Source organism: Ovis canadensis, chromosome 7 (genome assembly GCF_042477335.2).
Source record: "Ovis canadensis isolate MfBH-ARS-UI-01 breed Bighorn chromosome 7, ARS-UI_OviCan_v2, whole genome shotgun sequence".
NCBI classification, from domain to species: Eukaryota; Metazoa; Chordata; class Mammalia; order Artiodactyla; family Bovidae; genus Ovis; species Ovis canadensis.
The window spans coordinates 86,571,613-86,584,277 of NC_091251.1; the positions used below are offsets into that span (position 1 = coordinate 86,571,613).

At 38.3% G+C, this 12,665-nt stretch overlaps 1 protein-coding gene across 7 annotated transcripts in view; it reads left to right on the forward strand.

The window, feature by feature from the left end:
- Positions 1-12,665, forward strand: part of SYNE2 (spectrin repeat containing nuclear envelope protein 2) — a 325,432-nt gene that overhangs the window by 119,890 nt on the left and 192,877 nt on the right. For all 7 annotated transcript variants that reach the window (XM_070292474.1, XM_070292472.1, XM_070292475.1 and 4 more), the window contains exons 22-30: positions 460-594; positions 1,539-1,697; positions 5,403-5,614; positions 5,761-5,851; positions 6,679-6,797; positions 7,265-7,391; positions 9,846-10,003; positions 10,821-10,968; positions 11,788-12,398. In XM_070292474.1, the coding sequence (XP_070148575.1) occupies positions 460-594; positions 1,539-1,697; positions 5,403-5,614; positions 5,761-5,851; positions 6,679-6,797; positions 7,265-7,391; positions 9,846-10,003; positions 10,821-10,968; positions 11,788-12,398 (1,760 nt within the window). The remainder of the gene's footprint in view (positions 1-459; positions 595-1,538; positions 1,698-5,402; positions 5,615-5,760; positions 5,852-6,678; positions 6,798-7,264; positions 7,392-9,845; positions 10,004-10,820; positions 10,969-11,787; positions 12,399-12,665) is intronic.

Below are 12,665 nucleotides of genomic sequence, written 5' to 3' on the forward strand. Positions count from 1 at the left end.
AACTGTGTCTTATTGCAACACTGATATCTAATACAAGCTGGTATACTCTTTGGACTGTATTACTTATGAAGTGTGGTCATCTGCTCAATACTCAAGAACTTTAGAGAATACTTTGCCAGTGGCTTATAATAATAAGCCTTTTAATTGTTTATGAAAGGGACCAAAAACTATTTGGAATATCATAAGGAAGTCTCTGTCTTGGCCTCAAAGGTGTAACTACATTTGAATAATAAATATTTGCAGTTCTTTTCAAAAGAAATCAAAGCATACAAAAGGGAGATCACCTTCAGTCTACACCTAAAAGTCTCCCCTAAATCTTCAAGTAGTCTCCATGGAGTCCTTTCCTGGTTCTCCCTGTTAAAATTCTCTAAAATTATACCTGTTAAATTAGCTTTGAGAACATAGCAGTAGAATAAGACTTTCATGTTCTTGTTTGTGGGTTTTTTTTTTTTTTTTTAGGAAGCACTGATAATTTTTAATACTAAAAGTCAGGCCAAGTATTTGAAAGCTGTTGAAGAACTGAAAAATAATGTAACTGATGATGTAAAGCTGTCTTTGGAAGAAAAGAGTAGAGACATCTGTGCCAAGTGGGAGGTAAGAACATGCACATATGTCTGGGGCCTGTGCCTGGGGCTTATGATCCTGATATTGATCCTGATATTAATATATACACATGTAGAGTTTCATAGAAATTAGGGGTAGGCTTTGGTGGCAGACAGACCTGGATCCAGCAGCTAATGAGTGAACTTGAGCGAGTTACTTAGCTCCTAGGAGTTTCATTGATGAATTGGGAAAAACCTTATTGCCTTGGCAGGATTGTTGCAAGGCTTTATATAAAGCGCCTACCACAGAGATTGTTTTTGCTAAATGTTATTGAGTATTAAATGTGTGTGTGAGTATATGAAGAGAGAGAGAGAATAAGGTAATTTAATTGAATATCTACTGTTAAAGGGTTTCTTAAAACACATTTTAAAATAATCTTTTAATTTTAGAACAATTTTAGATTTACAAAATTATTACAAAGGTAGTAATAATGATACAGAGAATTCCAGTGTATGCATGCCCACTTTCCCCAGTTATTAATATATTAATATAGTACATTTGTCATAAGGGACTAATAGTACATTATTAACTAAAGTTTATACTTTATTCTTGTTTCCACAGATTTCCACCTAATGTCCTTTTTCATCTGTTATGGAATCCCATTCAGGATATACATTGTAGTTACTTGTTATTTCTCCATAGGCTTATTTCTCTATATTTTGTATATATTTTCTCCCAGTCTACCTCTTGTCTTTTAATTCTAACCATGTCTTTCACAGCTGAAACACATTTTTAGTTATTAGAAAGAAAAAAAATATGTTTATGAGTCTGGTATATTTTAAAACATCCTCCCCAAAGATATATGCATGAATCAGAATTACACATAAGTTCATTTCTATCCTTGGTTACCACAAATATTTTTATTTTTTTAATGGAAATCTTCTCAATATATCCTGTTTCCATGGTTAATATGTGTCTTTGATTTTTTTTAACAGTCTGTTCATCATGAAATGTCCCTGTATATTCAACAACTAAAAATAGACATTGAAAAAGGAAAACTTAGTGATAGTATTGCAAAACTCGAAAAGCAAATCAATAAAGAAAAGAAGCTAATTCGCAGAGGAAGGACCAAGGGTCTCATCAAAGAACATGAGGTAAAAACCTGTTTTCATTCAAGTTTTGTCATCACTGTGGGATTTATCCTAAATGGTTTAGTAAGTCCTTGGCTAGGATTAAAACTGCTCTGAAAATTACCTCAGCACTTTTGTCCCCTGGGGATCATCCCTTCTGCAGTTCAAGCTCTATCTAACCAGAGTCTGCGTGTCTTGTTTTTTAGAAGTGAGAAGAATTCAGCATTGACTTAATTTTTTTTTTTTTTTTCGTATATCTCAGTGGCCCCTGTCCTCAAGACTCTGGTTACAAACATGTCACCCTCTGTTGAAGTTCCCATAGTTATTTTTGTAAGGACTCGGCATCCTCTGAAGCACAGCTTTTGTGAAAGATAGCAGATCAGGATATAAACCAGCCTGGGCAAATCTTATGGTTTTTGGTCCTCATCCTATTTGATTGCTTTCGTATATTTGACAGTCCCGACCCCTCTTTTCATTTAAACTTTCTACTGCTGTGGCTCTCTCAATATCCATCTCTCTTGCATTTTATTATTTTGGGGGAGATCCTTCTTTCTATGTGTTCTTCACAAATTTTCCTTTTTTCTTCTGATATCCCAATGCTTTTGTTTTGGAGTTTCTGTTTTTGGCTAATCTTGCTTGCTCCAGGTGACTGTATGCACTTTGGTGCTTTAACTGCCCTCTCTGCAAGGAAAAGCCCGGATCCTTATCTCCAGCTGAGTCCTTTCCCCTGAAGTCCAGATTGTGTCTCTGAGTAGTAGATACCACCAGTGTTCTTCAGAGACCTCCACTTCAGCATGTCCAGAACCAGCCAATCTTATCTCCTTTCAAACTTTTCTTCCTCTAACACATCCTGGTTATGAAAGTCGTCACCGTCTCAGAACTCCCTCAGCCTTGGAGTCAGCTGCCAGGTCCCATCTGTTAATCTTCAGAAGAGCTGCTTGTTCTCCATCAGTGTTGCTACTTCCCTTAACCTGGGTAATTTTTTCGCTGTGATGGTGGTGGCATCATTTTCTGGTCCCGTCACAAGAGTGATCCCATTGAACCCCCCTTACTCTCAGAACATCTCTGAACTCCTCGGAAGGCCATGCAGGCCCTTCACTCTGTGGCCCCAGGACACGCTTTCAGTGCCCCTCCTGCCACGCTAGACTCCACGTCCTTTCAGAACATCTGGAGCTTTTCCTGTTCTGGCTGTTCCTTCTGTTAGGCATGACCTCTCTCTCCTTTTCCTTGGAGGACTCTGTGCATGTTCTTTCAGCCTCTAGCCCAGATGGTTCCCTCATGTGAAGGGGGTTTTCTCAGACTGCTTAAGGCAGGTGGTGTCCCTTGTCATGCTGTATGCTCATTATTTGTGTGGTTACTGTGGGGAAGGAACAAGCTTGCCTTGACACTTTAAGATCTTTGGTTGGATCTGGAAATTGAACTGACAAAGAGATTAACAGGAGAAAAACATATTTCCTTGAATTTTTCTTAATGTGCGTTGGAAACTTCATAAGGGCATGATGACCCAAAGAAGTGACCAGAGCAGGAAACTTGTGTACCTTTCAGACAAAGAAACAATACATTTGTGAAGAATTGAGAAGATGGAGAAGTTTGGGATAGGGGTAGTGAAATGGTGAAGAAGTAACTAGGAAGAGAAGCATTAGCGTGCAAGGTTTGTTGCAGATTCCTTTGGTTCCGTCTCTGGGCTGATAAAACTGTCTCCAGTAAAAGGAGCTTTATTTCTTGCCTTTAGGCAGAAAAGGAGAAGGCTTTTCTGTTTTATTTTTTGACCACACTGTGCAACTGGCCGGATCTTAGTTCTCAAACCAGGGATTGAACCCTGGGCCCCAGTAGTGAAAGCTCTGAGTCCTAGCTACTGGACTGCCGGGGAATTCCCTCTGCATTTACTGCTGCTGCTGCTTTTTTATTTATTTATTTTTTGCTGCTTTTTAAAAAAATATTTATTTATTTGTTTGGCTACATCAAGTCTTAGTTGCAGCATGAGGAATCTCGGTTTTATATCCAGGATCCTTGTGGCTAATGAACTCAAGTTGTGTCTCATGGGCTCCAGAACTCTAGGGAGTCATAATGAAGAATAATATAGACATATTGTTGATAGTTGGCCCTAAAGGGATTCACCACAGCCTAATGATGGAATGAAGGAAACCAGAACACGTCGCCCCAACATATGCCTCTCTGACACGAAAGGAGATTTTTTTAATTGAAGCATGGTTAATTTACAATGTTGTGTTAGTTTCTGCTATATAGACAAGTGATTCAGTCATATATATAATTCCCTCTGCATTTACTGCTTCTTTTTAAATAAAAATTTATTTATTTACATATTGTATATATTGTTCTTCATTATGATTTATGACATGAAAATTATTTTGAGCTGAAGGCAAGTAAGAAGCAGAAAAGGGACTTCCCTGGTGGTTTAGTGGTTAAGAATCCACCTTCCAATGCAGGGGAAATGGGTTCAATCCACGGTCGGGGAACTAACATCCCATGTGAAGTGACGTAACTAAGCCTGCTCACCTCCACTGGAGGTGAAGCAGGAACTAGAGTTCCAGAGCCCATGAGACACAACTAGAGTCCGTTCGCTGCAAGGATCCTGGATACACAATGGAGATCCCTCAAGTCGCAACTAAGACCTGACATAGCCAAGTAAATAGATAAATACTTTTTAAAAAAGAAGAGAAAAAACAAGAAGAAGTAAATGCAGAGGGAGTTTTATATATATATATATATATACATATATATATATATATGTGACTGAATCGCTTGTCTGTTTCAGTTGAGTTCAGTTCAGTCGCTCAGTCGTATCTGACTCTTTGCAACCCCATGAATTGCAGCATGCCAGGCCTCCCTGTCCATCACTATCTCCCAGAGTTCACTCAAACTAACATCCATCGAGTCGGTGATGCCATCCAGCCATCTCATCCTCTGTCATCCCCTTCTCCTCCAGCCCCCAATCCCTCCCAGCATGAGTCTTTTCCAATGAGTCAGCTCTTTGCATGAGGTGGCCAAAGTACTGGAGTTTCAGCTTTAGCATCATTCCTTCCAAAGAACACCCAGGACTGATCTCCTTTAGAATGGACTGGTTGGATCTCCTTGCAGTCCAAGGGACTCTCAAGAGTCTTCTCCAACACCACAGTTCAAAAGCATCAATTCTTCGGCACTCAGCTTTCTTCACAGTCCAGTTCTCACATCCATACATGACCACTGGAAAAACCATAGCCTTGACTAGATGGACCTTTGCTGGCAGAGTAATGTCTCTGCTTTTTAATATGCTGTCTAGGTTGGTCATAACGTTCCTTCCAAGGAGTAAGCGTCTTTTAATTTCATGGCTGCAGTCACCATCTGCAGTGATATTGGAGCCCCCCAAAATAAAGTCTGACACTGTTTCCACTGTTTCCCCATCTATTTCCCATGTCTGTATAGCAGGGACTAACTCAACATTGTAAATTAACCATGCTTCAATTAAAAAAATTTCCTTTCGTGTCAGAGAAGCATATGTTAGGGTGACGTGTTCTGGTTTCCTTCATTCCATCATTAGGCTGTGGTGAATCCCTTTAGGGCCATCTCTCTCGTCTTTGTTTCCAGTGCCCACTCCCACACCAGGCACACTGGAGGGGCTTATGAAAGAATGTGTTGTTAAAGCCACACACATCTGTTCATTTCTAATCCTCACGGACTAATCATGTAAACTCATCGGAAACACATTTCCCACTTTATTTCCTCAATCAGGCCTGCTTTTCTGAGGAGGGCAGCCTGTACCAGCTTGATCATCACATGGATGTCCTGCGGGAGCTGTGTGAGGAGCTGACTTCTCAGAAGAGTCAACAAGAAGTGAGGAGAGCGCTCAAAGATTATGAGCAGAAGATAGAGAGGCTTCGGAAATGTGCTTCCGAGATTCATATGACACTGCAGCCCACCTTGGGGGGCACATCAAAAAACAAGTTAGTGCCTCATGAGAATAGCTACATATGAGGGAGAAATAAGATGAAGCCTTTTGTGAAGGCACATGACACTGAATATTATTTATTCTCTTAGGCTTCATTTTTTTCTCCTGATATTTTAATATGCAATTTTGATTCCTTCCTAGGGGAAACACAGATGCATCTGAGAATGGAGGAGGGAATACCCTCAGCGAGGTGCCATCTGCAAAATCAGACAATCAGCCATCAGCTGAAAAGGTGTTAAATCTGGATAATGTGTTTTAGAAGTAAACCCAATAAGAAAAAATACCAAGAGTACAATAATCCATTTCTCATTGAGTGTTGGTTTTAATTATCTGATTGTTTCTATCAGCTGAGAATTCTCACTTAAATAATGTAAGGAAGATTGCTTTTCAAAGAATTAGAATACAACAAACCAAAGCCAGGGCAATCATAACTTGATCTTCCCCTGAGGACACAAACAGTTCTTTCCAAAAGACCATTTTGAACCATTACGAGTACATGCTGCCTATGTGTGTTACTTTTGAGAGCACAAGAATGTTGAGCTTAATCTGCACAGATGCTTCAGCATCAGAGATGAACTACTTCATTTGTCATGTCTTCTTTTTTTTTTGTCATTTGTCTTTTTATCATTATAATGTCTTCTACTTTCTTTGGGAATTGGATTTTCTAAATTCTTGAGTTCTAGCTTAGTGGGGATTTGCTGTGAGTCCAGGCTGCCAGTCAGAAGGTATGGGGCAGGAATGAGGTGTACTTGTTTCAGAGGTCTGCTCCTCTGTGCTATGCTGTGCTTCTGTCTGCCCTTGACCATGGATAGCTATGTGGTCACAAGCAAAGACAATGCTTAGGGGTTGGGAGAACTCCTCTATCCTGCTGGCATACCAGTTCGAAGGTGAGAATCAGCCTGATAAATCTCCTGTGTCCTACGGGAAGACCTGTCTCTGAGCTAAAGTTTGGGGTATAAAGAATCAATGATATCCATTTGTATCACAAAACTGTTTATCTTTTCCAGGCAATTAAGTATATTGAAGATAGTATGTTTACTCTTCTGTGTATTTGCTTAGGCAATGGAATTGGTTCAGAATTTTAACCTGGAATCCAAGTTAAAGCCTCAACAGGAGGAAAGCATCATGGAGAAATATGAAAAGGGTCACAGTACCTCTATTGACAGTTTACTAGAGAGGTAAACTGTTTTTTAAAAAAAGATTTTTATTTGAAGTATAGTTGATTTGCAATATTGTGTTAGTTTCAGGGGTATGGAAAATGATTCAGCTATACATACATACATATATATGTATATGTTCTTTTTCAGATTCTTTTCCCTTATAGGTTATTACAAATATTGGTATAGTTTTCTGTGCTATACAGTAAATCCTTACAGGTGATCTATTTTATGTACAGTATTGTGTATATGTTAAAGAGAGGTAAACTCTTTTAAACAGCTAGAAAATCTAGCAAAAGTCTTTTATCAGTGCAGATATGGTATACTTTAATAAGTTTTTATTTTCCTTTAGTCATAATTTTTGCCTGTAGTCCAATATCTTAAGCAGAAATTCCCTGGGCTTTCCTCATGGACAATTGACAGTAATTTAAAAAATTTGGGGGTCTAATTTTAAAAATCAAGTAACTTTGCATTTAATTTTTTTCCAGGTATGATACACACAAAGACACTCTTGAACTTCACCTGCAAAACAGCATTGCCAGAATTACTTCTGATTTCTCTAGTGACAAGGAAAGGAGTAGTGTTTGTCTACAGGACAAACTGACAGATCTACAGGTAAATACTGAAAACATTACTAGAGGAGTTTTATCTTTTATTAGAAAATAATGCCACCATGGGGTTTCACTTGTGGTCCAGTGGTTAAGAATCTGCATGCCAGTGCAGGGGACATGGGTTCAATCCCTGGTCTGGGAAGATCCTGCATGCCATAGGGCAGCTAAGCCTGTGTGCCACAACTGCTAAAGTCTATGTGCCTAGAGTCTGTGCTCTACAACGAGAGAAACCACCACAACTAGAGAGTAGCCTTGGTGCCCACAGCTAGAGAAAGCCCACAGGCAGCAATGAAAACCCAGGGCAGCCACAAAGAAATAATACATAAAAATAAATAAGTCTTTAAAAAAATCATAAAAAATGTTTATTACAAAAGAAAATTATAGCACCTTGCTGCTGCTGCTAAGGCACTTCAGTCGTGTCCGACTCTGTGCAACCCCATAGATGGCAGCCCACCAGGTTCCCTTGTCCCTGGGATTCTCCAGGCAAGGACACTGGAATGGGTTGCCATATCCTTCTCCAATGCATGAAAGTGAAAAGTGAAAGCGAAGTCGCTCAGTCGTGTCTGACTCTTAGCAACTCCATGGACTGCAGCCCACCAGGCTCCTCCGTCCATGGGATTTTCCAGGCAAGAATACTGGAGTGGGGCACCATTGCCTCCTCTGAATAGTACCCTAAATATAGAAAATAAAGACACCCTAAGTATTACACCACCATTTTTGTTGAGGTCCCAGAGGCTAGATGTTTCTGAAGAATGTTCTGTCGCCCATTTTGAGAAAGACACCCAAACCAGTAAAGAGTTTGGTTCCAGGTCCTAATTTATTGCTCATGTTCTAATTTGATATTTTATCAGATTAGAAGTTTGGATTGTGTTTGGGATGGAGATGAAAGCTTCAGATGAATTGGATGAAACAATATGTTTGAAGGTTATTTCAACCAATACACCTTCTAAAATTGCTCTAAAATTAAGGGTATATGAAAAATCAGCCACTCTGAATTTCTGTCTCAGCCAGCTATCGTCTTAACTGAATTGTCACATTATCTGTTTGATGTTGGTCAGTAAGGAAGGAGCAGGTAGTGAAGGGAGTGTTCATACTACATGATGGGTGACCTTATGGAGAGCCTTCAGAGGAAGTATTGTATCTGAGTCAGGAGCTGCAGAAAAAAAAAAACAATTTCTCTAGTGGTGGGCATACCAACTGTAAGTTCTACAAATAAATATCTTCCTTGGACTTCCCTGGTGGTCCACTGACTGAGAATTTGCCTGCCAATGCAGGGAGCATGGGTTCTGATCCTTGGTCTGGGAGGATCCCATGTGCCGTGGGGCAAATAAGCCCAAGCACTGCAATTGCTGAGTCCGTGTACTGCAAACACTGAACCCTACTTGCCCTAGAGCCCATGCTCTGAAACAAGAGAAGCCCCTGCAGAGAGAAACCCATGCAATGCAACTGGAGAGTTAACCCCCCACTTGCTGCAACTAGAGAAAGCCTATGCGCAGCAATGAAGACCCAGTACAACCAAAAATTAATTAATTTTTAAAAGCATGTTTCTTATTTAGAAGATAATCAGCATTACTGTGCAGCACCCTTGTATGCTTGGCAGTACATTAGAGTAAACCCTTAGAGAAGGCATATCCAGTGGAGAAAAGGCCATGGGTGCTTCCTTCAGTGCCTCTGATATTTTCTAGTTATCTTCCTTTTAAGATGCCAGTTCCTGAATCACATTCTACCAAATGGCTCCTTTCTATTTTCCATCTGAACAAGCAAAATTCATGTGTGAAAATCTCTGTTGTTCAAGTGATGAGTTTAGCATGTTTTCATTACAATTAAGAAATTGCCTTTGAGACCTTATTCCTGTGACTGAATAATAAGTTGATTAGAAAAGCTAAACTAAATCCTTGGGGAAAGTGAAGGACAAATGATGCTAATGAACACTCAGATTTTATAGCAGTGCCTTCTTTTTTAAAAAATAGAACCAAGAGAAAGATTTGGAATAGTATAGAATTTTAGATGTTTGATAATAAATCATAAATTAATTTTATTCACTTCTCTTTTGACAGAAATATTCTGTTTTGCTGCAGTTTTAGTTTAAGGAGAAAAATGATTATCTAGAGAAAACTAGAATATCTAATAGAATATCTGTCCTTCCTTCTCTGTGTGTCTTTCTGAGTTGTATTCTGTGTATCTCACTTCAGGAAGGGGGTTTGGATTCCTTGAAAGTCATGTTGCTGATTCCCTTGACTTCTTTCAGTGGATCCTCTGAGAGCACAGTTAATGTAATTGTTCTCTGAAGGACAGTTTACCTGTAGATGGTTGGAAGATATCTTTTCAAATGTATCTTCATGTGAAACTTGAAGATGTGAAACTTGCTTGTGCCCACAGTTGTGAATGTTTCGTTTTGTAAGAATAGAATAATTGTGCCTATTAACCCATTCATTAATAAATTATGTATTCCACACAGGTCTTAAAAAATGAAACTGATGCTTGCTGGAAAGAGTTTGAAATCACTTCATTGAAGTTAGAAGAGCTTGAGAGTGACATTAAGAAGCCTTTTATAGTTAAGGCAAGAGACAAATTAAAGGAGAAAGAAAGAGAGCTTCAGATGACTCTTAAGTCCAGGTATCATTCTGGGATCTATTAACCATGCGTTTACTAAATTTGCTGAATTTGTTAATGCTGTTTTAAGCAAGGTTAGTATCATATTTATGAAGTGTGTTATTTTATTTAATTGTCACAGCAGCCGTAAGAGAAGCTGAGGAGGAAACTGCTACTGAAGGAGGTTAAATCATAAAACCAAGTCACACTACCCAGAAACTTAAGTGGAACTCAAGTTTTGTTGAGTTCCAAAGGCTGAGCTTCCCACTGTCTCCCCTTGAGCCTGCATTTGGGCACATCACATGACTTCTGGGCCTTGATTTCCTCATTTCTAGAATGAGAGTGCTATTGTTTTTTCTTTACATATTCCAGCACATCTACCCATTTGACATCAGATGGAACTGAGGCTCGGAATCTACATTCTACTTATTCAGATTCACACATTTCAAGTTATTAATTAGCTTAGTCTTTGAACGCTGTTATATTCTCACTAATCAAATAATTAGTATTCATATGAGTTTCGTTGTCACCAAGGGAAGGTTCAATTACATCCAAGTATTTTATATGTCAAAAGGGAGGGAAAAGCTTAGTATGTTTTACACCAGTTTTCCATTTAGTGCAGTATCAGTTAGATTATCAAAAATACTTGGATATAGCAAATAGCTCATTTGCCATTGTGGATCACTGGGTTTGACTTTCAGTGTGATGATCTATGCATATTATTATATGTATTTTCATTGAATAATTGTTTTCTGTTCTTGGTTAATAATGGCATTGATATGTTTTATAGGATAACTTTCTGCTGTGTTTTCCCCTATTGTCTGGCTTATTTTTCATCCAGAATGGAGTCTTTAGAGACAGTACTGCAGATGGTGTTACCCGTGGAGAAGGAGTCACTGCTTCTCTGCGACACAGACCTGCTCCTCTGTAAACTGGTCATTCAGGAATTTCATCTCACTGATGCTGATGACATTTATCAAAACCTGAGGGTAAATATAAATTCTCACAGTATATTTATGGAATTATCAGTTCTTCAGAGATTTATATATGTTTATGAGTTTTTATTAAACATCAATAGTATTTCTTTAGAATATAAACCATTACAGAAAAACCTTCAATAATATAGACTTGTTATTATATAATATAGACTTGTTTATTTTTCAACTCTTTAATTCCTCACCAGTTCAGAAGTAGTTACCTTGGAGTAAATAATAATGTATTTTCTTTGAATTAAAAATGAAGGCTTGCTGAGAGTTTGGGGGAGAATGGATACAGGTGTGTGTATAGCTGAGTCCCTTCACTATTCACCTGAAACCATCATAGCATTACTAATCGGCTATATCCAATACCGAATAAAAAGTTTTTAAATAAATGAAGGCTTGGTAATGAATGCCTTCTCCAGTGACTGAAATCCTAAATCTCTGTATAGACTGATATGCTTAAATTATCATATTCTGTAGTTTACTTATTCCCAATCTCATCTTAAATTGAAAATATTTGTTTTATTTTTCAAATTATCAACAGGTGTCTCAGCAGATCAATCTGTAATTATTTTCATTGCATCAGTAATTTGATATACCTCTTTTCTTTTGGAGACCAAAACATCAGGAAGGCTATCAGATAAGAAAACAACTGGGTTATTGGATCATTTGTAATTAAAATGTTCCTTCTGTCAAAGCTGTCAACCTTGGTTAAACTGAGAAGCCGTTTTCTAGATCAAATCTAGTGACGTAATTCTGGGTTATTTTCTGTTATACAGTCTTTCTTCTACCTCAGTCTTTCAGCTTTTCTTATTACTTTTATTTTAGAATATCCAAGATTCCATAGTAAAACAGATTGAAACATGTAAGAATTTGGGACAGTCAGGGAACTTTGCATTAAAGGAATTACACCCCCTTGACCTGCATGTAGCACAGAATATTATTCTGAAACACAGAACACAATTGGAAGAAATGAGCCACAGAGTACAGAAGAACAAAGATGCTCTCGAAGCTCTGGAAGATTTTTTGGCTTCTCTGAGAGCAGCTGGACTCTCTAGTGAGCTTCTTACAGACCATTCAGCCTCAGATTCACACGGGGTACCAGCAAATACTTTGACGGTGGAAGATAAAAAGAGGGAAATTCATCGGATGAGAGACAAGGCCAGACATTTGGATGAGCGTTTGAAGATGCTTGGTATAAGCATTAAAGACACTGAACAGGGTGAAAACACCTCCTGTGAAAAACTTCTGGATGCTTTGTCCGAAAACTTATCTGAGACACATTGTTCTGGTGGGCAGGAGGAAGTCACTGAAGAAGACAAATTACTAGGGGCTTGTGTGTTTAAGAATGACGAACTCCTGAAAAATATTCAAGATGTACACAATCAAATCAGTAAAATTGGCCTGAAGGATCCGACTGTTCCAGCAATAAAACAAAGGTAGGTATTTTTATCCATCTCCATGCCAGATGACATTCTTCTGTTTGTTTTTTTTCCAAGTATCCTTTAGGTGAAATAAATGCTTCCTGTCTTTCAACTTCTGTTCCATCCTGCTCTATTCAGGATTCAGCATTCTTTTTTGTAAACTTTTCAGACAAACTTCCTTTTTGTTGATACTATGCCTGTACAAAGTGTTATATAATTGTTTTTTATTTTTTTCAGTTTAATAGGGAAATAATTTTTTTTTCTTTAAAGTTTTCATTCTTC